General features: G+C 48.3%; 6 protein-coding genes and 1 non-coding gene across 7 annotated transcripts; 2 read left to right on the plus strand and 5 right to left on the minus strand.

The window, feature by feature from the left end:
- Nucleotides 1-31: 31 nt before the first annotated feature.
- EDB82DRAFT_504809 (uncharacterized protein) lies at nt 32-2,698 on the minus strand. Its single transcript, XM_065608735.1, has 2 exons — nt 2,070-2,698; nt 32-2,015 (listed from the first exon to the last, which is right to left on the minus strand). The coding sequence occupies exons 1-2, from the start codon at nt 2,234-2,236 to the stop codon at nt 212-214; spliced, it is 1,971 nt and encodes a 656-aa protein (XP_065463869.1). The 5' UTR covers nt 2,237-2,698; the 3' UTR covers nt 32-211.
- Nucleotides 2,699-2,721: 23 nt separating this feature from the next.
- EDB82DRAFT_504811 (uncharacterized protein) lies at nt 2,722-3,571 on the plus strand. Its single transcript, XM_065608736.1, has one exon. It carries the CDS (start codon nt 2,816-2,818, stop codon nt 3,443-3,445), a length of 630 nt encoding a protein of 209 aa, XP_065463870.1. The 5' UTR covers nt 2,722-2,815; the 3' UTR covers nt 3,446-3,571.
- On the minus strand, nt 3,572-5,717 carry EDB82DRAFT_504814 (uncharacterized protein). The gene is made up of 2 exons (XM_025726986.2): nt 5,234-5,717; nt 3,572-5,179 (listed from the first exon to the last, which is right to left on the minus strand). Exons 1-2 carry the CDS (start codon nt 5,421-5,423, stop codon nt 3,666-3,668), a joined length of 1,704 nt encoding a protein of 567 aa, XP_025581499.1. The 5' UTR covers nt 5,424-5,717; the 3' UTR covers nt 3,572-3,665.
- An 11-nt stretch (nt 5,718-5,728) lies between these two features.
- On the minus strand, nt 5,729-8,282 carry EDB82DRAFT_558006 (major facilitator superfamily domain-containing protein). The gene is made up of 3 exons (XM_025726987.2): nt 7,829-8,282; nt 7,213-7,777; nt 5,729-7,148 (listed from the first exon to the last, which is right to left on the minus strand). Exons 1-3 carry the CDS (start codon nt 8,174-8,176, stop codon nt 6,214-6,216), a joined length of 1,848 nt encoding a protein of 615 aa, XP_025581500.1. The 5' UTR covers nt 8,177-8,282; the 3' UTR covers nt 5,729-6,213.
- On the minus strand, nt 5,859-5,961 carry EDB82DRAFT_t227. The gene has a single exon. It is a non-coding gene; the product is annotated as a tRNA-Leu (tRNA).
- Nucleotides 8,283-13,267: 4,985 nt separating the features above from the next.
- EDB82DRAFT_223720 (uncharacterized protein) lies at nt 13,268-14,493 on the minus strand. Its single transcript, XM_065607253.1, has 4 exons — nt 14,244-14,493; nt 13,978-14,190; nt 13,700-13,917; nt 13,268-13,647 (listed from the first exon to the last, which is right to left on the minus strand). Exons 1-4 carry the CDS (start codon nt 14,353-14,355, stop codon nt 13,345-13,347), a joined length of 846 nt encoding a protein of 281 aa, XP_065463871.1. The 5' UTR covers nt 14,356-14,493; the 3' UTR covers nt 13,268-13,344.
- Nucleotides 14,494-17,841: 3,348 nt separating this feature from the next.
- EDB82DRAFT_504833 (armadillo-type protein) lies at nt 17,842-20,255 on the plus strand. Its single transcript, XM_025726991.2, has one exon. The coding sequence runs from the start codon at nt 17,909-17,911 to the stop codon at nt 20,192-20,194; it is 2,286 nt and encodes a 761-aa protein (XP_025581503.1). The 5' UTR covers nt 17,842-17,908; the 3' UTR covers nt 20,195-20,255.
- Nucleotides 20,256-24,503: the final 4,248 nt, after the last annotated feature.

Raw genomic sequence — 24,503 nt, forward strand, 5'->3', positions numbered from 1 at the left:
ACGAAATAATGTATCTTTATATTGACGCACTAAAGATATTACAGTCATGTTTTTTTTTCGTTGAAGATTCTCTGATCATAAATCATAGTGGCCTTCCGTCATGCGGTCACACATGTTATGATAGCAGACCGAGATACACTTGGCTTTCCGAATTTACGACGTTGACCACTGAACTATAACAATGACATGATTCTATGTATCTATCGTCATCTTACCTCGGTTGCTCAGGTAGTGGTCGAGGGCCTACGATTTGCCTTCGTCCAGCCCCTATACCTATCGATCCTTTGTTCTGGCTATCACCACCAGTATAACCGGCCCATTGTCCAACATCCCAGCGACCACCAATTCCGCCACCAATACCGTCGACTCCTTCGTTGGAACGAACTGCCGCAGCAGTTTCCTTCTGTGACTCTTCCCACTCACGCTGCCGTTGTCGTTCCATTTCCATCTCACGCTCTAGGAGTGACTTTGACGCCCATCCGCCAGCTTTGGTCTTGTCTTGGCTTTCGGCACGGCGTCGGTCCTCAGCATCTTGCTCAGCCGTGGCGCCGAGCTCGCGGGAGTATGTAGCCTGGGCCGTTGGTTGCGAAGGAGCTGGATTTCTGGACAAGAAGCGATCGGTGCGAGTTGAAGGAGCATGTGAAGGGGCAGGCTTGGATGCGTATGCCGCAGGATCAGGAAGAGGGCGGCTGCCGGGTTTTGGTGATTTTGCCTGTGGCAGGGCAGTCGGGTCAGGAAGAGGACGAAGGGACCTCGAAGGCAACACAGGGGGTGTGCTTGCTTGCATAGGCTCCCTACTGAAAGGAGAACGAGTGCGGAGGACCTCTCGCTCATCCTTAGACCACGAATCAGAGCGAGTTGGGGGACTGGATATCAGCTTAGGCTTGGGCTTAGGAGTAGGCTTAGCCTCAGCGCTTCCCTGACGAGGAGCTCGCTCTTGACGCTCTCGCTCATACTCAGCCTCGCGCTGTCGAGCGAGCTCTAACTCCTGCTCCAGTTGCTTCACCCGATTCTTGTAGTCATCCTCTGAAGCGCCATCCTGCTGCGAGGCACCTTGCTCAGCGCGATATTGACTCAAGAATTGTCCTGTCAGTTTGGAGTCGTTGCGAGACTTTAAGGACTTGCGCTCCGCCTCCAATCGAGCTTCGGCCTCTTCTTCCTCCCTGCGCCTTTGTTCTTCTGTTAACTTCCATTGCCTTTCTTCCTCCTCCCATCGTTGTTTCTCCTCTTCGGCTGCTTCTCGCTCCTTCTGTCGCAATTGCTCCGTCTCTTCCTCCCACTGGTGTTCTTCTTCCAACCTGGCGCGTTCTTCTCCCTCAAATCGACGTTTCTCTTCTTCTTCGGCTTGGAGACGGGCACGTTCTTCCTCCTCCTTTCGAAGACGCTCCTTGTCAGCAAGGTTCAGCACGCGGGGACTGGCGTTAGTGATTTGCCTCCTTCCGCCAAATGATATACCCAAGTTGCCTTGACTGGCGCCGCCTAGATAGCCGTATTGGGCAATATTCCAAGCTGGTGAAGTAGTACCTTCGTGCTCCTTCTTGCTCCAGCTGCTAACGGCGCTAGGAGATTCAGGTCTGTTCCTAGGGCTCTTGGTAGGACTCCATCTACCAGAACCGGAGTCGCCTGTTCGATGAGGCATCATAGCAGAGCGTCCAAAGGCAGGCGATTTATTGCTAGTGATAGATGCGCCTCGGTCGCGAGTTCCAGTAGGGGTTCTTGAGCCCGTCCCTTGTGGTGTCACAGTATCTGGCCGATTTTTGGGCCCAATCGACACGGGAAAGTTTTGAGGATTAGCAGCATGAGCCGCTCTGCTGAATGCGCCGATGCATTGCAGGACTTGCGCCGGATCTTTCTGCTCGAACAAATCGACAGTCAGGAATGTATCGTGTTGCTGAAGGTTCAACGGCGGAGACTGGCATGCGCGTAGGAAGAGCGAGATGTTTTCCATTTGCACAAACGGCATGGCGGATTTCTTGAATCGGAGTCCTGGGGGCGGTAGGGCGCGATTGGCGAGCCTGAAGGTTGTGTAAGTCCCGCATTCATGATGATCAAGACCGGGGTTGACTTACTTGCACAAAGCGACTCCATCTTTGAGGCCCTCTAGCAGATCTGACGAAGGAAGACTCTCCCCTAGCATGTCTTCAATCCATGAGCGCGCTTCGTTCGCTGCAGCAGGCGTGTATTTCTCCAAGCGCATTTTGCGCAAGTCTTTATCAAGTGACGATACGGACGCCATGATGATGACGAATTTGTGGTTAGATTATTGAGCGGTGGGAGTTCAATCACTTCGAGGGAAACGGGGTAAGTAAGATTCTATTTCGGCTGGTACAAGTTGGCAGTGAATGGTTGTGGATTTGTATATACCGTGCAGTCCTGTCGCTGTCGCAATGGTTGCACAGGTTCAAGATTAGGTGATGAGGGGTATCAAGTCGCAGTAAAAGAAAGGAAACCGTCTCCAGCAATTTGGTGGAAGATCAGCTTTCAGGTGCAAGATGCGGACAAGGAAACTGGGAAAGAAGGAAAGAGAGAGCAGGATAATACCCGAGGATCCGAAGTGAGAGGTAGGTATTCAAGGAATTAGTACCTTGAATCGAAGAGGTAGGCCAGATTGGGCGGCATGCACCCAACGCCGATACAACCCACCAAGAAATGACGTGGACTTGATATAGGGTGGCTGGGTGACGGCTGCGGTGGCTGGAGTATCATGACGTGGCTGAGAATTTGTCATGGACTCAAGACTTCTATCATTTGCGCCCCTCCATAGGTATTCTCTGGTGACATTCACTGAGACTCCAGACGAAAGCATACAGGCGCAATGGCCTCAAAACAGATTGGCCCTGTTACCAGGGCCTGGTACAAGTGGAAAGCTCTCCGCCTACCATGGCGCAAGCGTTTCCTCATGGGTTCGTTGACTACCTTCCTCTCCAGCCTCCATGACTCTTTCACTTACACACCACCAGGTTTTGATCTCCAAGGGAATACATACTGGGAGTTTCGACTTACGCGCGGCGCCGAGAGCCGCGAGCGCTGGCGGCGAATTGTCCAATATCCAGGATCAACCCATCTTTCATCTGTAAAGGTCAGCCCTATGTGGCATCAATGGCTACGACACACACGAGAGGAGCCCCCGACAATTGAAGAACAGCAAGGCGATGTAGTGCGTCAGGCAAGAATGAAGACACTTGCTGCTGAGGCAGATGCTCGTTGGGAAGCCAAGCCGCGGGTTATGGAAGCACCACAGGCTGCCCCAGCACCTTTGCTGCAATCAGCAAATGCCGGCTCCTTGGGACAGGACAGCAAGGGTGTCCAGGCTGATACAAGCGCGAAAAAGATCAAAGATAAGGCTGAAAAGAAGGATGACCCTTGGGCGAAGGCAAAGGCAAAGGCACCAGGCGAGACATGGCAGCCGTCTGCTTGGACTCCTCCGGCAGCTAAGAAGCGTTGAAACAGGCATTAATCGTATGGTTTATCTTTACAAGTAGCTTTACAGCCATATGGGCACCACATCAATTGTAATTATACTGTACAACAGCGATAACTAAGAACAGACACGAAGCAAGTTCGCAGAGGTAACAATGGGGTATCATCATTCATTACGACATCAAGTCTATATACATGGTTAGTCTATAAAATTGTACAATACCGAACAACCGCAATAACCGTTCTCATGGCGCCTCTTCTTGGTCAAGCTTCAATGCTTCAAGCAAGATCCGGATTCTTTCGCCAGAATTGCCAAGAACCTCTTGCGCAACGACATCGGTTTCATCGCCCTTCATTTTCCCAGTGCGCCGCTTCTTTGCTTTTGTTTCCCGAGCCTTGATGCCCTTCTCGACAGCTTTTGCAAAATCTTCTGAGTACTCCATCAAATCGCATGCCCATAGCAGCTGTATAGCGTCTTCTACAACCAGAGATAGTTTTGCGTTATCGTCCAGCGCTACAGTGTTGGCTGGATGGCTGACATAACAATGCTCCAACATAGCTAAGGTCAACGCCCCCTTTGCCTCGCCCTCCTTGTCAACTTTGGAAGGGTGTTTGTAGGATGATGGCAGTAACAAGTCAAATAACTCCTTGGTAATGGTAATGCGTGCTTCAGAGACAAGGATGTTTGGTCGTTGGCAAGTAAAAAGAGAAAACATGGAAAGGGGTAAACGTTTCAGGGATGCACAATACTCTTCGTATAAGCGATTGAGATCGGCCAATTTTTGCAGTGACCATGTTACTGCCGATAGTAAACTGAAAAGGCGAAGGCGTATGTTGACCGACTCGACAAAACCCGACGCATGCACTCCAGCAGTCCCTAGCTTTCGCGAATCCTTGGGTTTTTGAGGGGTGGGTGGTTCAGAAACACCTGAAGACATGGATTCATCATCGAAATAGTCGCCGAATTTATCGTTCTCCAGGTCGAGCACTTGCTCCCGCTTTCGTTTCTTAGACTCTTTGCGTGGGCCTTTGGGCTCTTTGTCGAATACCTCCCGATACGCCAATGACGATATTTCGCTTCCGTCTGCGAACAAGGCTTTGATAAATCCTCTGGCTCCGTTTTGACTGCCGTTTTGCTGTTTCATATACATGACAATGATGGAATCCTCACGTGACGTCCGGGGCATTTCACTCTCTGGACCGTTTGCTTGCTGTGCTTCCTTATCGCGTCGCTCGCGTTCGTTCCAGTCAGCCTCCAAGACTTCCAACATGAATTCCAACCAAGCTCTCCAATAGCGCCATCTTGCTGGATATAATGTGCTGCAGTTAAACGCCCAGCCAATGGTCGACCAAAAGTCCTGCCCACGATTCCATACACTGCCATCGTTTGCAAGCTTGCCTTGAAGCCGTTCGTCTTCACCGTTCGAATCTACATCAGACATGTCGCTATCGTTTACATGTGCGTTTTGATCCCATCGGCGGGCCCCGCGCGGCACACAACTGAACTGAAAGGCTGTTCTAAAATCGGCGTTGACAGGACCAACAAGGTTGAGGATATTGCGCAAATAATCCAAGGCGTAGGAGGATACGTCAAGCTGGTTCTTCTTCTCTGCGCGCGTAGTGAGAAGAGGGTGGACCGCAAGAGTGCTGATGAGGGCGAGGTGAGTTGGAGGAGGTATAAGGACGGGCTTCTTTGTGGATTTGCGTTTCGATACGCCTGATGCGGCAATGCTGTTGAGGAGACTAATCGCGGAGGTATCTAGTGGATGTTAAAAAACCATTCAGTCGAGGGAACAGCACATGCGCAACATACAAAGTTGTTCCTCAAGGAGAATCTGGCAATGCGACTTCAAGTCGCGGGGCAATTGTCGCCCGTCGCGATAGGGACAAGGGTTGTCTTGTACGGGGCTACTGGCGGCCGTAGATTTGTCGAGAGCAACGTCATGCGCGGTTACAAAAGAAGCCGGCGACGACAGACTGGAAGAGGATGAGGCCGTTGCCATTGCAGATGCGGATTGCAAGACATTCGTGAGTGATAATATGTGAGTAAGTGAAGGACAAAGACAGTTGAGTTGGCGTCAGAAAAGGAATCTAGGTATAGAACCTTAGTACCTACCCCGGCAATTTACGCGGTCCAGATCACGAAGCGCGCGTAGCCGCGTCCACTATCTAATTAACCTGAGAGCTGGAGGGGCGGTACCTGAGCTATGGCAGCCACCCACTAAACAGCCTAAACTCAAAGCTTTGTCGCACTGGGCTGAATCAGTGACGCCATTGCTTGTACTTGATGAATACACTGTGAGAAAATGCACCCACCATCTTTAATCAGTGTCACTGGCTTCTTTATCCGAGACATGACCAAGACCATTCATTCATCATCAACAACAAAAAGAGTAAACGACGTCGTACTATTCAGTCAAGAATGATAAAAAGAAAGCTGACAAGACTGGGATTCGAACCCAGGCCCCTTTCGAGACTGCGAATCGTCCTAGTTCGAATCGAACCTGAACACAGCGCCTTAGACCGCTCGGCCATCTTGCCTTCGTTGCTTGTTGATGTTTGGCAGGCAAGCCAAGTCTATGTCAGTAGTGAAATTTGGAGGATGAGTATGTCCTGTCGACGCTTCCAAGCCAAACAATGGAGGCACAAGGCGTTCAAATCATCAAAATTTCACTCGTGAGATATGGTCAACTAGATACTTTTGCGGTAGTTCAGACGCTCTTTTGGATATCAAATTGCTGTTGCTAAATATCGTTGCTTCCAAAGACAAATCACAGACTTAGACGCTCATCATCAGACGTATGTGTCTGGTGTTAACGTGCCGCTCGTCTCCCCTGCACCCTGATCCAATTCATGCTCAGTCTCAAATTTACGGTCCAAGCTCTTAGATCTGACACATAAAAGTGAAACTATAAGTGCAATGCAAGCCACAAGAGTCAAAACCATCCAAACCGTTTTCAGACCCTTGATATACCCATCGACAATTGTATCTCTCATAAGCTGCATACTAGCAGGAGATTTCTTGATGATCTGAACCAGTGCAGGTGCATCTTTGGCCCATTCATCAGCCATGAAGGCAAAGTCTGGGCTTTTCTCGACCTGCTTACGGAACTCATTCTGAAAAGTGACTCCGCCAACAGCGACGCCAATCCCCTGACCGAGAGAGCGACAGAAAGCGTACATACTGGCAGCAAATGGAAGATCAGAATTGGATGCAGAAGCCTGAGCAGCAAATGCCTGGGCTGAGTAGAGAATGCCCAGACCGAGTCCTCCTGTGAGATAAATGAGCACCCATCTAAAGGTTTCCGTGTCTTTTTCAAGGAGCATCATCAAACCCATTCCAAGAGGCACAAGAGTCCATCCAGCCCAGATGAAAGGCCTGTATGCGCCACTTTTGGCAATCAGAAACCCAACCACGACAGCAGCAGGCGCTACCGTACCAGTGAAAAGCAAGATGGCGATGCCTGCGGTGATGGGTGACGAGCCTCGGATCTCGTGGTATAGAGGGACATAGTAAACAAGACACCATACTATGATACCATGAATGATAGTGGCAAAATAAGCGGACAGGGCCGTAAGAGATGTGAAGAGACTAGGTCGAAGAAGAGGATCGCATTGAGAGTATCTTCTGCAGAACCTGATATGGACGGCGAAGGCGACAAGACCGAGAATACCAAAAACAAGAGGTATAACAGTTCTGGGACTACTCCAGTCGTACATGATACCGCCTATGAATATCAATCAGCAACAAGGGACACCAGAATTGATCAATGGCTAGATAAGTGAACTTACCCCAGCTGAGAGGGATTAAGAAGCTCGTCAAAGACGCAACAAAGATGATGGTTCCAATCCAGTCAAACTCTTTGATCTTGGTGTTAACTGATGCATCCTCCTTTCGCTTGATGCGCATAGTGATAGGAATCATGATATAAGCGACACCACAAAACGGCAAGTTGATCCAAAACAACCAAGGCCAGGATACTTCGACAAGAGCGCCACCGATTAAGGGGCCAAGAATACTACCAACAGCCCAGTTGAGAGAAATGAGGCCGAACCACTTCCCTCGCTCTCTGAGACTCACGAGATCCGTGGCGATAACATATGTCAAAGCAAGAATGCCGCCAGAACCGAGTCCTTGAAGCGTTCGACCTCCGAGCAGCACAGACACGTTCTTTGCGAGAGCAGCCATTATACTGCCACCTGCAAATATTGTCACCGAGGCCAGGAGAGCGGGTCGTCTACCAAAGATGTGGGATAGTGATGCGACAGGGGGTTGTATGACGGTCGAGGCGAGGAGAAAACTGGTACCGCACCAGAAGGCTTCAATAGCTGAAGCTCCGATGTCTTCTGCTATGGTCTTTGACGGGTGTTAGTAGAACAATGCTTTCAATTGAGGATTTGAACCTACCGGCAATGCAACACAGATGATTGTCGAATCAAGAGCAATGATGAAAGTGACCAAACACAACGTGCCAAAAGCACCATAAAAGCGCCATCCTCGAGTCGTGGTTGAAGGTATGTCCTCGATTCCCTTGATTTGTATAGAGGAAGGTCCTGGAGAAGAGGAATGATCCCGTGGGTCATTTTCATTTATTGAAGTGGGTGGGTTTGTAGTTGTACCAAGGGCACTTAAAAGAGCAACGGCTGGTGTGAGATCTTTCTCTTCTGATAACGGGATCTCTTCGTAAGGAGGACTTGTCGTGTTGTCATTGACGACAAGCTGGAATGAAGAGTGACCAGCCCCTGGGTTGATCATGGTGAAGGACAGGCCGGGTTGGTTCTTCCAAGAGTCTTTCTCGATGATATGAACAGACAGACACAGGATCCTCGTCTCTTATCCTGTGAATGAACCAACCATGCAGGAAATACACCATCTTTAAGATTGTACCAGAACCGAGCATTAACTATCCAAAGCTGGCTCCTTCGGGCTTACCATGCCCATCAGCCAGCCGCAGTAACCAGTAGCTCACAACTAGGTCTGCAAGAACAACAAACAACCTTATTCCGTCTTACTCAGAAACTTTAGCTTTGTCTTTTTGCTTCGCAGGAGAGGACCACGGGTTACTCTCTTGGGAAAGCTCCATTGCTTTTTCTCTTTATCAAGAAGGATTTGATAGTTTAGGTTATCTCCACTTCACTTCAGCCGGTCATCATCAGACACTAGTGATTTCATAACTACCTGTGTGGCATTGTTTAAGTTCCAGGGTTATTGTCTATTGAGCCTCATCAACCATCCGATCTTCGTGTGGCGGCCGCTTTTCTGCCTTGTCGATGACGCTGTCCTGCAGCTAGGAGAAGCTATTGATGGCATTAATGTTCAGGCTGGTGGTCGAGGACATTCTGGATCAGATACCAATAATCGGTGTGGCTGCTGGGCTTGATTCAATATATCATTACATACCTAGGCAAGATAAGAAGTCGTGAATTTACTTGAATAGAAATCAGTCGTCGATGTCTTCCATCGCGGCAAATGATTGCCGGTGTGTGGATGTTTTGGTTAATGAGAAGGACGAGATGTTGTGTCGGATATGTTTCCCTACCTGGGTTGGTTCGGACCCGAGAATCACTAGCTAGATAGCTAACACATCAGCCCTACATCCGCAACGCTCTAAATGGGTAAACTAAACACATATTGGGCTAGTTGCGATTCTAGCGCTACCTTCAGCTCTGTGGTCTCAGCCTCTCGGCGTGGCCGTTGTTGGTGTATTGCGTCTCGATTGCACTTGAAGGATAACATCGTGAGCTGTTCTCGATAAGCGGTGTTCTACATACGTGTTACAATTGTCCTCTACGCCACTGTACGGTTGGTAACTAACTAGACCTACATATGTTCCAGATGGGTTCATCTCTACAATCAAACTAGATTTGCTGGCCATTAATAACCGTAGCTAACTTATACGCGGCCGGGGTCTGCGCTTCTCTTCCAGCCATTGTCATAATATCCACTTTTCTATTCTCGGAGAGGAATGCTCAGAGCATACAACATTCCCAATCAATCCAATGGCACTGAAGACCATCTATTTGTAGAAGCCGATTAGAATAAGGTAAATTGCGGTTGTTAATGTGACACACCTTCGATCTCTTTATAGATATGCACTCCCAGTCTCATGCGCCTCGCGCTTAAGAACCGCGCGTGTGTCATGAATGTAACCACAAAGACCAACACAACTCTGTGTTTGTGAAGAGACCCCCTTAGGCAGCTAAGAGTTGCCCCGGAATCAGGCTGTGACGCCTTGCCTTCCCCCTTCCTCCCAGTCAGTGAGGCTCAAATGAGCTGGCAAGTGGGATACAGAGCCGTGGCACCACGTTGCGTATTATGAATGTTGCTGACAGACGAATCATGAAAGAATCTACCTTCGTGTGACCTCAGAAAGATCTTCTTCTCGGCCCCCAAGGGCCAATAAATTGCCGCTGGCGGGCCGTACCGCTGCAACAATCGTGTGACAAGTAGGGTACTTATTGAAGACTTGTAAATGTGAAGATGACACTTTTGAAGATGCAGATACCGTTGTCCTTGTGATTGGATAGTAGACACAATAAACATCACGGGGTGTTGGTTGGGTAACTAAAGATGGCGATGCCTCCCCCTTTGGCTTCACCGATCCAGGATTCGCAAGAATATGGCCCCTTGAAGACACCATCTTTCCACGAGAAAGAGGCTGAGCCTTTTGATGTGCAAAACTAACAGATATTGATATTCACCGCTCTTTGTGATGCTTAAGACTGCCTCATCTTTAGATGTTAATTATTTGCAGAACCTGAGTATGGAAAAGGCATCCACAGGAAGGCCTCAGCGGGGCTGAAGTGGTGATGGATGGATGGGTGGGTAAGAGGCATATCGATGGCAGCCAATCTTACCAACAACTGTTGTTAACGCCAAACTCTCGATTTGAATTCACGAAGCTGCGCGTTGTCCAACCTTTTAAGAAGGGTTTTGTATAGAAGATTGTAGAGAATTGGATAATTAGACCAATACTTGGCGATCGAATGCCCATTCGCGTATACCGCTTTCAGGGGAGGTTCAAGTGCTCTATCACGACGAATTAGCACTCGGTGTTAGTCGACACAACAGTTTGAGCTGAGACATCCAGGCTTGCTGGGATGCCCCGATATACCGTCTTCAGTGATGCCAGTTGTGGCAATGCAAGGACTAGGCCAGAAAGCTGTCCTTTGGAAGCTGCATGAAGGTAGCATCTGAAGATCTGCTTCATATGAAGCAACAGCGTGAATTACAATCCTGTATTTTACTGCACTATTGCTGCGAAGACGCAGTCAGATTCCTGACTATTGACTTGGAGATCATAAGACAGCAGCCTCAGGGTATCAAAAAGGTTGGCTCACTAGAGCAGTCATTCTTCGTGGTTGCACGGCAAGATAGGCAGTTATTCTCCAATATTTCCAGTAGCATATTGGAAGAATCAGCCATTTCGAGTATGCGTATGTCTTCTGTTTTAATTCGAATTTGGGGTAGAGATCGGAGTAGTAGCCATTCTGGATTCTGTGTCCCATCCCCAGTAAACCTACTGAGGGATTTAGGTTCCGTCCAGTATCGGTCCGAGCCAATTCGTTTCAGCTTTGCTGTTCCTTCCATCGCCAGCACTGGCTTTTCTTGAGAAAGCCTTTATCCTAAAAGTAGGCAGGAACTACCTGACCATCTCCCGTTTGCTGCTTCCCGTCTGAGCAAGAAATTGGCTAATTGAACGATGGGTTGAGTTCCTCCTGCCATCATTATTGGCTGGGTTGTTTTGGCCTACACTCAGGCGAAAGGTTCAGCGGACATCGCTATTTGCACCGTATTGGGCAGTTACGACAGATGGAACCTCGGCCTAGTTTTCGACCCCTATTATTGAAGAATGGCCATCGTCAAGAACAGATGAACTTCCATCTCAATACTGGAACTGCACGCGACTTAAACTCACTAGAGTTGTCATTGTTGAGGAATATCGTACAGCAACTGAGTCTTTGCCATCGACACTGAACACAATGAGCATCGTCTGATCGAATCGCCCCAGCACGCTTTCGTCCACTCAAACAGTTTCTAGTGATCATCCTACAGCATTCTTCCTACTGATCTTTCAGCAATCCATTTCATTGGGGTACCGGCATCTGATGAAGACAACCGAAAACAACATGGCCGACTGCCATGACTGTCGCAAGTGCGATGGATGGCTCGATCCCGAGCTGGCTGGCAAGCGACTCGAACTCACGCGCGGCTGTATTCATACTGGTTGGCCTCGTGTGTGGCTTATTTTCGCATTCTGACGCTCGGCGTACCATCGACGCAGTATTTTGGACTACACAGAGAAATGAATTGTGAAGCAAGCAATTCTGCCTTAGAAAACAAACATGGCTATTCTCTATCCCCCCGACGATCTGGAAAAATCGAATGAACGAGATGCAGGTCATCATCGTTGTGAATCTCGGTCGAGGTTGGACTGCAGTGAAAGGCGGTCAGGATGTCTAGGGTCAATGTATTGGGCGCGTCACATTGGAAACCCGGCCTGCAAGGCTGGGAGACTTGACTTACAAACGGTTTGAAATTGGGGGCGTTGTTGTCGTTTTCTAAATTGCTGGTATTCCAGACTTGCTAACGTCTATTTGTTGACTCTCGATATGATTCTGGCGAATGCGAAGTGAATCGCAATCATGCACAGGGCGAATGAACAGCGCGGTACAAATTCTGGCTATTACAGGTACCGGCTGGCTAATACTAAGTCGATGGTGGCCCGAGGCTTAATTTCGAGACGAGGCAGCCGGTTTGCCTCTCCGTCCCTGTTTTATGATCGTTTCTGGTTCGCCACGAGGAGCAAAGATTTCACGACTTTTCGGAGACGACCTCGACCCCGACAGTATGATGAACCGAGTACAAGCCATTATTTAGCACCAGCCATTTGCTATCTATTTGGATTGACACAAACAATTTATACCAAATCGTCATGCCATCGACCACACGCGATTGCTAGATAAGGACAGGTGGGGAGTTTCTACAGCGACGAGAGACGCGCCGCCCATTGTGCAAAAAACACGGAGGGCCCAGTACTAACCCTTGATACAAAGGTTAATAATAACTGAACACGGAGCGATTCTTGCATAATCGCTTCAACTGCTATTTGTTTTGGTGGGCTATCAGTACTTGACCCTACACATATGCATCGACCAAGCTACCAAAAGTGTCAGCCCCTATCGTTTTTTCTTGTCACCCCTTCAAGTTCCTGCATATCAGTGGGATCTAATTTCCCGTTTGACTCGGACCTAGCATTCGACTTGTATCATGGAAGCCAAGCCGATACTGTAAACTAATCTTAGGGTCAGCAATCGAAGCAGAATGGGTCGGATATGGTCCAAACATGGTACCTAGTTAGCAACTTGCTGAGCACGGGTCAACAGATCTATTCTCGAAATACATTTGGTTATTCACTTCAGTCATGAATCCTATTTGTTCCGTTTTTGAAGTTAAAAGACATGTTTTGTGGCCTGTGGTGGCTGCGGTTGCCTGGAAGTGACATAGAAGCGTTTAAGGTACCCGGTTACCTGCTAGGGTCACACCAGAGAGCCTCTTCCACGCTGCACACCCAATTTCCTTTTCTCAACATTACTTTGCCCTCCTACAACTGCCATGCCAGAAACATCATACTTGCAGTATTGGTCTTTGTCAGTCCATGGCTCATCTATTCTATTATCGACCCTATTCGTATCAGTATCGTCTTCTCGCAGAATATCTGCCCTACGCCCCTTAACTCAACACACCACATCACGCTCACTTCCTTTTGATAGCAAAATAATTAACAGAAACTATACACTGGGCACGCGTCGCGTCGAAGCAGATTCCTGTGAATACCTAGGATTTCCCATACATGTGAGTAAGTCAATACGTTGACTATTGTTCCATCTCCCACCTCCCCACCAAGGTCCTGCTAAAGCAGCTCAGTTGTTACCACGCAGAAGATTAGCCATGAGTCCTGCAAAAGCCAGGGAAGTCAAGAGCGGTCTCTCGAAGCCTTGAAACAGTCCCAGGCTTAGCCAGCCAAACACTGTCACAAACGCGACATATACCGCTACTTCCCCAATAGTCGATACGACATTCAAAGACTGAATCCCGGCTGGGGCACAGGTAAAAATCCCGAGGATGAGACTGAAAACGGTAAATATTGCAAACTTCATCACTCCTTCGTGGTAGTCATCCAGCATGTTTTCCCCGACCATCTCTGTGTTTGATCGGAACGGCCACTAGCATAGGTTACTATGAATCACTTAACGGGCAATACAGAGAATAACTCACAGCCAGTACCCTGCCAATGCTAGTGGCTGGGATCAAAGTAATGAACTGATCCAGCCTATTGTGGTCCTTGATCGACACCCAGTCATCAAGCGGTTCTTCAAGGAAGCCGGTGTCATCATCCTTCAAAATACCCCTATTCCAAGTCACAAGGTTCCTCAAAAACCTTCTGTTAGGTTGGTCAAGGGCATGGATTTTCTGTGCTTGAAGCAATATTTGGCCTACAATCCATTCAGTCAGTATATCGAAGGGCTTTTAGTTTGCATCGCTGCTGTTCTCACCATATCTAAAGGTTGTTTGCTCAAGTTTGTCCAAGAGTTCCGAGTTACTCTCACCGGCTTTGTCTGTTCTCTTTAACTCTGCTTCGAGGGACGACACTCGACTTCCAAGATCAATGAGGCAATGTGAGTATATTTCCGTAAAACGGGGTAGTACCATGAGCCTCGTGTCGCGCTGCTGTTGTCGACATAGGCGAAACCGCCCGCTTGGTTCGTCTGTCATATACCTGAGCACCTATTGACTGGAATACAGGGACGGAGTGACATACGTTTATCCTTCAGCTGGCCCTCTAAGTCTACATTGAAAATCCACATGGTCAGCATGCCTGAGCAAAGCTGCAACGTCCAATGACCCATTACCTGGTACGTGTAGTGTTTCATCTCTTATGGGAAGTTCGAAGCTTTGAGGCTGCGCAACCCCGCCATTAACTGATCGCGGCTGCTTGGATTGAGGCATGTTGGTTCGGGACTATCAAGACCTTCAAGGATATTCGTGTTTGCTGATTGATTGATTGAAGTTGTTCTGGAATTGAGCTTGACAAAAGTATTTGACGAAGGCTCCGGCGCCTATTTATCTTCGAACGCCGACTACAATCTTTTCTGACCATTATACATCACCGACATGGCACGCACACCTTAATTGCGTATTGGTATACAATGAGGCTCGTTTCTACCATGACCAACACCACACCCACAATCTGCGCACACCGCATCCTGCGGGTGCCTCGTTCTTTTGTCAATGCATCTTGGTCGGCCAAAGCTTCGACATACAATTACTATACATTGCATGTAGAGCAGACGGGCTATGCCGAGACAAAAGCAAAGACAAAACGTGATGTACATGACTGGCGCTCTCTTCTGTCTGACATCGATGCATCTGGCCTGCAGCAAATCGAGGCCAACCGACACGTCACATCCATACCCCTTGCCGTACTCGGACGGTACCAGCTTTGTAACGCAGCCCCTGGCCACTCCCCCAATCCAGCGCCAAACAAAAACAAAACCAACACATGCTGCGCTTGACAGCCGCGTGGTTGTTTAATCGGCGAATCATGGGAGAGTAGCGCGTCTATCTCGACAAACTGCAGGGAAAACATTGAGCGACATCTCACGTCAAGCTCTATATCTTGAGTCAACATGTAATCAATTTGAGACTTCTCAAACTTTAAAACAGAAGACTTCTTGTTTTCAATGAATTGTAACTTTTATAATCGACTACATAAATATTGCTAAACCCATTAAATTCCTCCAAATGCTTTGTCCTTTCTTATTCGAAGGACAGGCACTTCATTTGAAATAATTCCCAAATACACCAGTTCTGCTATCGTCCAATCAATCTAGTAAATTTATTATGATCTGTAGTTCAACAATTAGATCTGCTGTACAAATACAGGTTTGGTTCATGCCAAGTACATACCTCGTCAAGTTCCTGCTTGCTAAGCTCTCCTTTTCTACCGCATTGATTGGATGTTGCTCCATGATTGTCCAAGGATAGGGAGGAACTAGATTGCAGACAAACTGGTAGAGTGGGCTCGACTTAGTCGCTCTTGGGGGGCTCTGGGCTGCTTTCTCTGCTTGCACTGGTATTGCTGCGACGAGCTGTTACCGGTATGAGGACAGAGGGTGTAGACTTGGGTTTGGGCTTGGGGGTAACCGGCACAAGCAACGTGTTTTTGGGATGGGAAACCTTCTCTGCAGTCATGGCTATTTATTTACTGATAGATGGCTGGGCTTGGTGTTTCAATTGGCAAGTGTACAGATAGTTAGTTACTCAGATTGCTACAGGAGCTTCGACTCTCAAGCTTTTATACATTTCACGCAACAGTCTAGCTCGCCCCTGTCACTTCGCTAAACTTCCCTTTTCAACCTCTTCGTTAAAGGAGGAAAAAAGCAAAGTAACAATGTTTGATGACAGGGCATCGACTGGGGAGAAGGCCGTGCAAAGCATAACCGAAGTCAGCTATCCAATAGACTACGCTTCACCGTCTGCTCCGGAAGACGAATAGGCTTGGGGTATGATGGCTTGGGGAGCCTCTCTTGCCCTGGTACGTTTCGAAAAACTGACAGATCAGCGGTTGGCATCCTCAAGATTATTAGCGTCTCGGTTCACGAATGTCCTTCACACAGCCGGATCCTCAAAGACCGATGTCACTTGTTTTGGTGTTTAGGACCGGTTATGAATGAATTACAAGTCTCAACTGGTTTGACGAGATATCTTCTTGTAATGAGCACTGACTTGAAATTGGCTGTTCTCGTTCAGCAATCGAGGCAGAGACTACTCAAGATACGTTCCTACACTAGCTCAAGGCCATCATCGACGGCCCGCCGATGTAACAATACCTGGTAATATTGACAGGGGAATAAAGGAAAACAGAGCCCCACAGTAGCCGGGGGCGATCCAGGACCATACTCTAGTTAAAATTGTAATTCTGGTCAATCACTTCAGATATGGTTTGTACTGGAGTACAGAAGTGACCCGCGCGTTCATGCTTGTCTAGAGGCCGCCGATTCCTAGCTCAGTACCTAACCGTCCAATTCACGGCGATGAAGTTGCCCATAACATAGGACCCTTGGTGGTTTACTTCTGTAGTTCACTACTGGTTCTTCAGCTGTGTCCCCGTTTCAATAGTAATGTCAAATAAGATAAGCTAAGCTAAATAGTAATCCAGAGTAGTTCATGGCTAGGCCGTTGTGCGAGCAGGTCATCGCCTCGTATCCTTGTAACGCCACTAAAGGGTTTATGCCCCGGATCTGCATGTTTCAAACTCACACTTTCTGTTTTTTTTTAACGAAAAACAACTGTCATCTTGTTTTCATTTCCGCTTCTTCTTGGCCTGGTCTGGCTGGCTAGCCAGTTGCAAACACCTACCACTAATAGATGCAAGGTACGACAGACTTTTGAGTTGTTGGACCAATCAACTTGCACGAATAAAAGATTTAATGGAACATATAATGTACTCTAAATCGCCAGGTACATAATAGAACTTCTAGGAGTTGTTCACTTCGCGTTTGTTGGTATCAACTCTCCTCTTACTTGTATTTCGGGTTCCGTACAACAAGTGTAACAATGAGTTCCTTTAAAGCTAAAAGAAGGCCGAGTTATAACTGCAGCTCGTCAATACCAACCAGCGAGGACTACAACACACTCAAGCCATTTTCTCCTAGGTCGAGAATCTTGGGTTTTCTTCGTTATCAGGCCTTCCTCATACCGCCAGGTCTGTCAGCCGCCTGCCTTGTACCTATAAGCTATAAACTGTAGGCTCTGATCGGGCAATTCCTTCTTAGTCTTTTCAACAACATGTGGGGCAGTCTATGGCGCGATGAAGTCCTGGATATGTCTGTGCGGGCAGCTTGCAAGCATGTTTTAGATGTATTGACGCCTGAAGAGATGAATGCGGTCTGGATATAGCCGACATGTCATCTCAAGAGAAAAGCGAGGCTGTCTATGAGAATACTCATAAGCCAATAGTAAACTTATAATGAGTTTGAACTTGCTCTTGTGACTCACAAAGATTCATCCAATTTTAACGTGGTCCATACGATATGTACGCTTCTCTATCAGTTCATGTGGCTGTAGCTTACAGAGAACCTGGACCTAGGCCATCGACAGGGAAGGGAAGTACTGTACCGTACAGTACGGCATTGAGCTCAATTATGCATGTCTTGTTTCGGTTTTTCATAAGTATCATCCAGTTATGAAATGAAGCTTCCGGCATAACTTTTGTCTTGTGCTTACAGAAGTTGGGGTAGGAAGTATATAATACTGGTGTTGTTGATTGTGGGGCTGGTGATGGACCCTCCCTTATCGATAATCATTAGCGCGTTGAAGCATAAAAAAAGTTTCCAACTCTGCAACTGCGCAATCAACGCCCCGCAAAAACTTCTCTCGACTTGCGCAAATCGACATCCAGCCAATTCATACCTACAATTCAATATGCCCAAGCCCAGAACAAGACGTGGCGTCGGCCGCGAGGATAAAAAGCGAAAGAGACTTGAAGAGGCTGAACAGCAGCAAGAATCGTACGAGAACGACACCAAGCGCCAGCGCACCGTTGAGGATGACAACAACAATGGCTACGACTACCTAGATGGCCAAGATGCTCAGCAAAACGGCATTGGCGAGACCGAGTTCTTCGGTATGCTCGCTGAAGAGGAGCAAGAATATTTCCGACGCGCCGACGAACTGCTGGAGCTCAACCAATTCCCATCGGCCGAAGACCGTGACATCTTTCTCGAAAACGTTTACAAGGAGGCCCAGGGCAAAGAGCTCAAGCTTGCCAGCAGTCAGTCTTGCTCAAGATTGATGGAGCGCATCATTCAACTCTCGAATACCGCCCAGAAGAAGCATCTGTTCGAGGCGTTTGGAGGTCATTTTCTCTCCCTCGTTCAGCACCGATTTGCCAGCCATTGTTGCGAAGCCCTCTTCCTGAGGTCTGCCGGTGTAGTGTCGCAGGAGCTTGCCGGATTCGTGGTTGACACCAAAGGCACCGATACAGAGATGCAAAAGCCCGAGATATCAATGGAGGACCATTTCCTTGCAACACTAGACGAGCTAGAGGGAGCTCTGTCCTATCTCATCACTGATCGATTCGCATCTCACACTCTGCGCGTGCTCTTGCTTGTACTTGCTGGTCGTCCTTTAGAGGACGCCTCAGTGCGAAGTCTCGTCAAGAGCAAGAAGAAGGAGAAGATTTCAGTTGCCGGATCTGCTGCTACAGATGAGGCGAACCAGGGGCTGAGAGCGGTGCCTACCTCGTTCGCCCTGGCAGCCAAGAAGATTATCCAAGACTCGACCGCAGGAATGGATGCTACTGCACTGCGAGTGCTCGCTAGACATCCTATCGGAAACCCTACGTTACAGCTTCTGCTTGAACTCGACCTTACCCTCAACAAGAGTGAGCAAAAAACCGACTCTGAACAACCAACCTTACTCTTCCAGCTCTTGCCCGGTGCTCCTAAGTCATTGTACGACAGTGCCTCAGAGGCTTCCGAGTTCGTCAACGGTATGATCTACGATTTGATCGGATCACGACTCATTGAGACCCTCATCACACATTGCCCTGGCAAGATCTTCAAGGCTCTTAACCAAAACATTTTCCTGCCCAGAATCGAGGGTTACGTCCGAAATGATATCTCTTCCTACGCCGCCATCCGCGTGCTCAACCGTTTAAGCAAGGACGATCTCGTGCAGGCTGTGGAGAAGATTGCACCCAGCGTGCCTCAACTTGTTGTCAAGTCCAGGCTCAACGTTCTCAAGACACTGTTCGAAAGGTGTAATGCCCGTGGTGCCAATGATGAGATCAAGAAACTCAACAAGGGGCTGAAGGAGGGATGCGGCAAGACTCCAGCCGACTTGGTCATCTTCCTTTGCGGTCTGAAAGATGAGGAACAGAAGAAGAAGGATGTCCAACAGCTGTCTAAGAATGAGTACGCTATTCAGTCTCATGGCGCCCAACTCCTCACCACACTCCTCTCGATCCCTGGTCCCACCAAGGGTGTTCAAGAATCTCTTCTTGCTCTTGAGCCGGCCACTATCGTTCGCCTAGCCACCACCTCTATGCCTACCGTTACCGTCCTCACAACCGCCCTATCCATCTCATCTTCCAACCCTGCTTTCCACAAGTCCATCGCCAGCGCCATCTTGCCTCACACACATGAGCTTGCTGTTTCGCAATTTGGCCACAACCTAATCAACGCTATCGTCGAAGTCCCTAGCAAGGGCAAAGAGCGAAGCATTCCATTCCACATGAAGGAAGCCTTTATGGCACGACTTGGTGGGCATGAAGCAGAGCTCCGAGACAGCTGGATGGGCAGAAGTGTTTGGCGCAACTGGAAGGGTGATATGTGGAAGACTCGACGTGGAGATTGGAAGATCTGGATGAAGGAGGTTGATGCCAACATTCCCTCAACTCTACCGCAGCGCGGACCCAAGACTGCAGAGAAGGTGAGGCCCAAATACAATCCTACTGAGGAGATTGTGGAGGGGCCAGTCATTGAGGAGCCTGTTGTCGAAGAACCTGCCGTGGAAGACCATGTTGCTGAGGACAAGATGGACGTAGATGAGCCAGCTGATAAGGCTGATAATGGCGACGACGTTAAGAAGGGAAAAAAGAAGAGCAAGAAGGACAAGAAGGACAAGAAAGATAAAAAGGAGAAGAAGGAAAAGAAGAGGAAGAGCAAGTCTAACGATGCCAAGGTAGACGATGAGATGGAGGAGTAAAAAAAGCGTTGTTACAAGATAGTGGTCACAGATACCCAAATTTGAGCCAAAATAACTGCATTATTTCTATTATCCAATTCGTATGTATCGCATATGCTTCTTAGTATGTGCTATGCTAAAAGACTTGTCTTTGTTGCCACGCCTGTTGCCTTGCCTCCATCGCCCGTTGCCATCTTGTGTCTCCTTACCCTACTTGACTATATAATGTTCGGGTCAATATGTGTAGCATTGCCTGGGGTAATCAAACAAGCTGCCAACAAGTAAGCCTGCCTTGGGCTTCAAAACATATCAAGCAAACCTCTTATCAAGTTAGATTTAAACAAGGCCCCCGTTGATCCGTATAGCATCGATGTCACAAGGATAGGAAATCGTTCGCAATCACTAACAATTGCGCCAAAGATGAAGCCAGTGATAGATTAGGAATGTCGGCCAGCCCGCAACTGTTGGGGGGGCAAGTAGACCCCTTTATCAGGGTTTCGATGCCTTTGCTTGTTGCATAATAGTCATCCTACCATATAATTCCTTGCTGATCACCTTGGGGTGTTGGGCTTTGCCCTGGCAGCAACAGAAGCTTTACTCAATATCGTGTGCAGTTGAGATCGGGTTTATGCAAAACAAAGCTCGAGAGCTTTTGCTATCCAACCCGTATTCTCTATCGAATCTGCATATGAGAAAGGTTGGGACAGTCAGAACAAGACAGGGTCTTCGGCTCTTTTCTCAGTGGTCACGGCCCACGCGGAAGTAAAACTGGTCGTACCAATGCCAAACCTATTATGATAGGGCTGGCAAAGTCCGCCTTGCTCCTCATCCAACGGTCATGCATCAACTATAATTCTGTAAATAAACCCTCTTCCTCGCAGGCCAGTAACACCTGCATTGGAGAAGGGACACTGTCGTCCCCGCCGCAGAGTCCGAAGAAGAGTTGCCGGGTGTGCTGGCTAGTCAAACTATCCTTAGTCCCGGCGTGAGGGGTTGGAGGTGCGACAGGGTAGCTTTTCTTATATCGTTAGAGAGCTGACCGAATTTTAGGCTAAAATTGAAGCTTGAGGTTCTTCTTGGGCCTTTGGTGCAGGCTGTTGCTTAGGTAGGTAGCCCGGTAGCCAGATATGCCGACACCTTCTTTTCTGATTGCATCCTGATGGTTGCATTGATGTGAAACTGGAATATTAACCTTGGCCTAGGAGACGCAACCTCTTCAACAAGACCAAAGATACGATCAGCATGATCAAGCCGCAAAGATTCTGAATCTACTGGGTTTGACAGTAAACAATTGGTGTATCCTCTATCACACGAGCTTTCCATGCCACTGATAGGATAGAGCTATCTACATTGGAAGCAAGCCATTCACTAAGTTGCGCGACGCGTCAGCTAGCATATCTGTGCGAAGTTGAAGGTTTCCAGCCATACACAAGATCTCACTCGGAGAATAAGGAAGCTTACAGAGCAAGTTTGCAGGGAGCAGCAACTCTGAATGCTGCAAGTATGCGTGCCCTTGTCAAGGGTTCAACATCGGCGAATAAGGCCAAGTAGGGGCTTACACATGAGATACTTAGATCGATCACATGATTTCGCGTCCAGTGGACGATGAAGGTGACGCGTTGGATAACACGATTACCATGCAACCTACAGCAAGCCATAGGCTGGTTTCATTCCGACACATTGGCTCGCAGGATCTTCTGCCGTTCTTGTGATTGTTTCCTTTCCTTTTCCGTGCTTGCGAGTGGCACATGTACTCGAAGTTACAGGCGGCAATCTGAAAAATTATTGATGGGGCATCATTCGTAGTCTCTGGCAGAGTTTCGACAGACTGACGAGTTGTGTTAAGGGTCCATGCAGTTGAAATCGATCATCAAAAACCATAAGCTCAATTGAGACGACAGATCTCGCCAATCTATCCATCACAGATTCGCCGAAACACCTCGAAAGGGTTGCAACAGGTGTGCCATGCCATAGGTCGCCCCTTGTCGAGTCAGGGACACAGGAAAGCAAATGATAGCATTTTTAGGCTGTCATGGTGATTTCAATGTGCGCAACGCCCATCGTTACAAATCAACTCGTGTCACTTCAGTTGAAGGTTCTGTTTGCAATTTGAGGTGACATTTGCTGGAGCAGAATAGCCAGACCCGCTGTCGAAATCGCCACCCAGTAGTGAGTGCATTGGCGGCCGCACCTTGAGCCGGAGGGACTCCGAATTAATGGGAATAATTTGTCTCGGCTTCGTTACGAGGAGAATTAGCCTTGGGCTTGCATCGAAGCTTGGGAAGTGTGTCCATGAAATCTGGGGTAGATCCTTGTCAGCAACGAATGAGCACGAGGGGCATATTGCCTCTCACCAATCTTGACGGTGATGTCTTTACACTGCCTTTGGATCATTTTGACGTTTCGGCTGTAGGGCAGGTTCTGCTGAATCTACCGATAACTAGTGCCGGGGTTAGCTCACGGGGAGCCAGTCTTATCGCATAAAAACGTCATATTGAGGAATTGCGATTGTTAAGCAAAGATGGGAATTTGAGGATCTACACTGAGATGCATGTAATTCCCATCGACTACCTACCTAACTAATGGCTAGCTGTGGCGTACTGGCTGAGCCGAAGTGAGGACGACTGGAGAATATGTAGCGTGGCGTAACAACGTGGCACAAAGACGGAGTTCCGATGGCGTTAGTATAAATATGGAATAGCGTTGATCATCGGTCGGTCGTGCATGCACCAGGGGAAATTGTTAGAGCAGCTTTGTAGTTCTGTGTACCTTTCAGTATCCACGTTCAGTGGACCATGGACATGGGGAATGTGCACCGGAGACAAAGGTCCGGATCAAAAGGTCCGGTGCGATGTACGTTGGATTTGTCAAGACAAAGACAATAAGTTGAAGCAAGCATAAAATCAACAGAGCCAAGAAGCATGCCAATCCATACGTTGGCAGAGACATGCAGCTGCACACAGACCGTGAGCTGATTTGGTGTCTATAAACTCATCGGTATGGATACTGTATGTATCACATATGATCAATTTCACAACCTCAACTTATCAATTGCTGCAATCAAGCGAATGACTTTATTTGTCGGCAGGCCGCCTCGCTTCGGTTTGTTTTGCTTCACTTTCTTCCACAATCACAAGCCGGCTTTGACCAAAAACAAAGACAGGACAAAATTGCATTGTAAAAGCATGCTATTCATTCATGATCGTGATTCAACAATTCCAAGAGATCGAAGAAAAAGCTGAATCGGATGAGCTGAGAGCTTTTGAAGAGAAAGAAGGGATGAGCGGGCGGTGCCATTCGCTGTGGTTGGTCACTACGGTAAAAGTTTGAGACCTAAGGGTTGTTTAGCTTCTGGGAATCACCTAACTAACAAGGAAACTCTCCCAGAAGGAAAGCCCAGCAGGTAGGAAGCCTAAAAAGCCCGCCCTGCGCTTGTTGTAAATCCATGGGCTACTTCCCATTCCCCACTATTGAGATCCTAGCTTGCCCGGCTCATGGTGGTTCTTCAAAGATCTGGCGATTCGATGGCTTTACGACAGCTCGCTTTCGCCAGTCGGCTCGGTTCAGTTCAAATTTTCTGCTAACAGGTAGGGTCCGGAGACGACCGTGAATAGCCAAAGCCAAAGGGTCTCTAACTGTTTACTGGCGTATAACTTTCGGGTGCTCCGTAACATCAATTGCCAACACCTGAACTGGGTTGTCTGCATGTCAAGTTCACGTCAATCCACGGGTTTCCGAGACTTCTCGGGCGCTAGAAGAAACCAAGATCTGAGGGTGGCTAATCTTGGGGAACTGAAAAACAGCGTCATGGGCGACGGGTATCTAGCATCACTCTTGCTCAATTGAGTGTGCGTGCCAGTTGTTGTGCAATGCGGTCCTGGACCTGATCAAAAACACTTGGTTGGTAGCTTGGATCCGATCCCCCCACCGTTCTTTGTCTCAGGAGCTTTGCTCTTGGGCCCGTCCGTCCCCTTCTTTCCCATGTGTTTTGGCGGGGCAGCTCGATTCCCTGTCAAGGGTTCCGCCTGTCTAGATCACAGTTTGGCCTTTGTTGGTACGACTCCGATTACTGCGATTATCACCCCCGGCAGTTGTTCAGCCATAAGACGCTGTCCATCGCAGCTAACGAACGCCTGGCGATTCCTTGATGTGATTGCAGCGTCAAGGGATCGTAAAACTGGCTGCAATGTATGTACAGTACAAGGCACGATCAATCAACCGATCACTTAATTAATCAATCTGATTCCGATCGCGTTCCCCTTTCCCAGCTCTCCAGCTGATGGCCAGGCACATTGGTGTCCTCAATTAGCACTCACTTTTATTGAGTTCC

This window comes from Fusarium venenatum (genome assembly GCF_020744135.1).
Source record: "Fusarium venenatum strain MPI-CAGE-CH-0201 chromosome Unknown EDB82scaffold_3, whole genome shotgun sequence".
Classification (NCBI taxonomy): Eukaryota; Fungi; Ascomycota; class Sordariomycetes; order Hypocreales; family Nectriaceae; genus Fusarium; species Fusarium venenatum.

Excerpts from the sequence above, each read along its gene's own strand:
- EDB82DRAFT_504809 (XM_065608735.1), bottom strand. The coding sequence starts at position 2,236 with ATGGCGTCCGTATCGTCACTTGATAAAGACTTGCGCAAAATGCGCTTG. Across the intron at positions 2,016-2,069 it reads GATGGAGTCGCTTTGTGCAA|GCTCGCCAATCGCGCCCTAC; the intron begins GTAAGTCAACCC and ends CACAACCTTCAG.
- EDB82DRAFT_504811 (XM_065608736.1), top strand. The coding sequence starts at position 2,816 with ATGGCCTCAAAACAGATTGGCCCTGTTACCAGGGCCTGGTACAAGTGG.
- EDB82DRAFT_504814 (XM_025726986.2), bottom strand. The coding sequence starts at position 5,423 with ATGGCAACGGCCTCATCCTCTTCCAGTCTGTCGTCGCCGGCTTCTTTT. Across the intron at positions 5,180-5,233 it reads TCTCCTTGAGGAACAACTTT|ATACCTCCGCGATTAGTCTC; the intron begins GTATGTTGCGCA and ends AACATCCACTAG.
- EDB82DRAFT_558006 (XM_025726987.2), bottom strand. The coding sequence starts at position 8,176 with ATGATCAACCCAGGGGCTGGTCACTCTTCATTCCAGCTTGTCGTCAAT. Across the intron at positions 7,778-7,828 it reads TCATCTGTGTTGCATTGCCG|ACCATAGCAGAAGACATCGG; the intron begins GTAGGTTCAAAT and ends CACCCGTCAAAG. Across the intron at positions 7,149-7,212 it reads CTTAATCCCTCTCAGCTGGG|GCGGTATCATGTACGACTGG; the intron begins GTAAGTTCACTT and ends TGATATTCATAG.
- EDB82DRAFT_223720 (XM_065607253.1), bottom strand. The coding sequence starts at position 14,355 with ATGAAACACTACACGTACCAGGTAATGGGTCATTGGACGTTGCAGCTT. Across the intron at positions 14,191-14,243 it reads GGGCCAGCTGAAGGATAAAC|ACGAACCAAGCGGGCGGTTT; the intron begins GTATGTCACTCC and ends GGTATATGACAG. Across the intron at positions 13,918-13,977 it reads GCAAACAACCTTTAGATATG|GCCAAATATTGCTTCAAGCA; the intron begins GTGAGAACAGCA and ends AATGGATTGTAG.
- EDB82DRAFT_504833 (XM_025726991.2), top strand. The coding sequence starts at position 17,909 with ATGCCCAAGCCCAGAACAAGACGTGGCGTCGGCCGCGAGGATAAAAAG.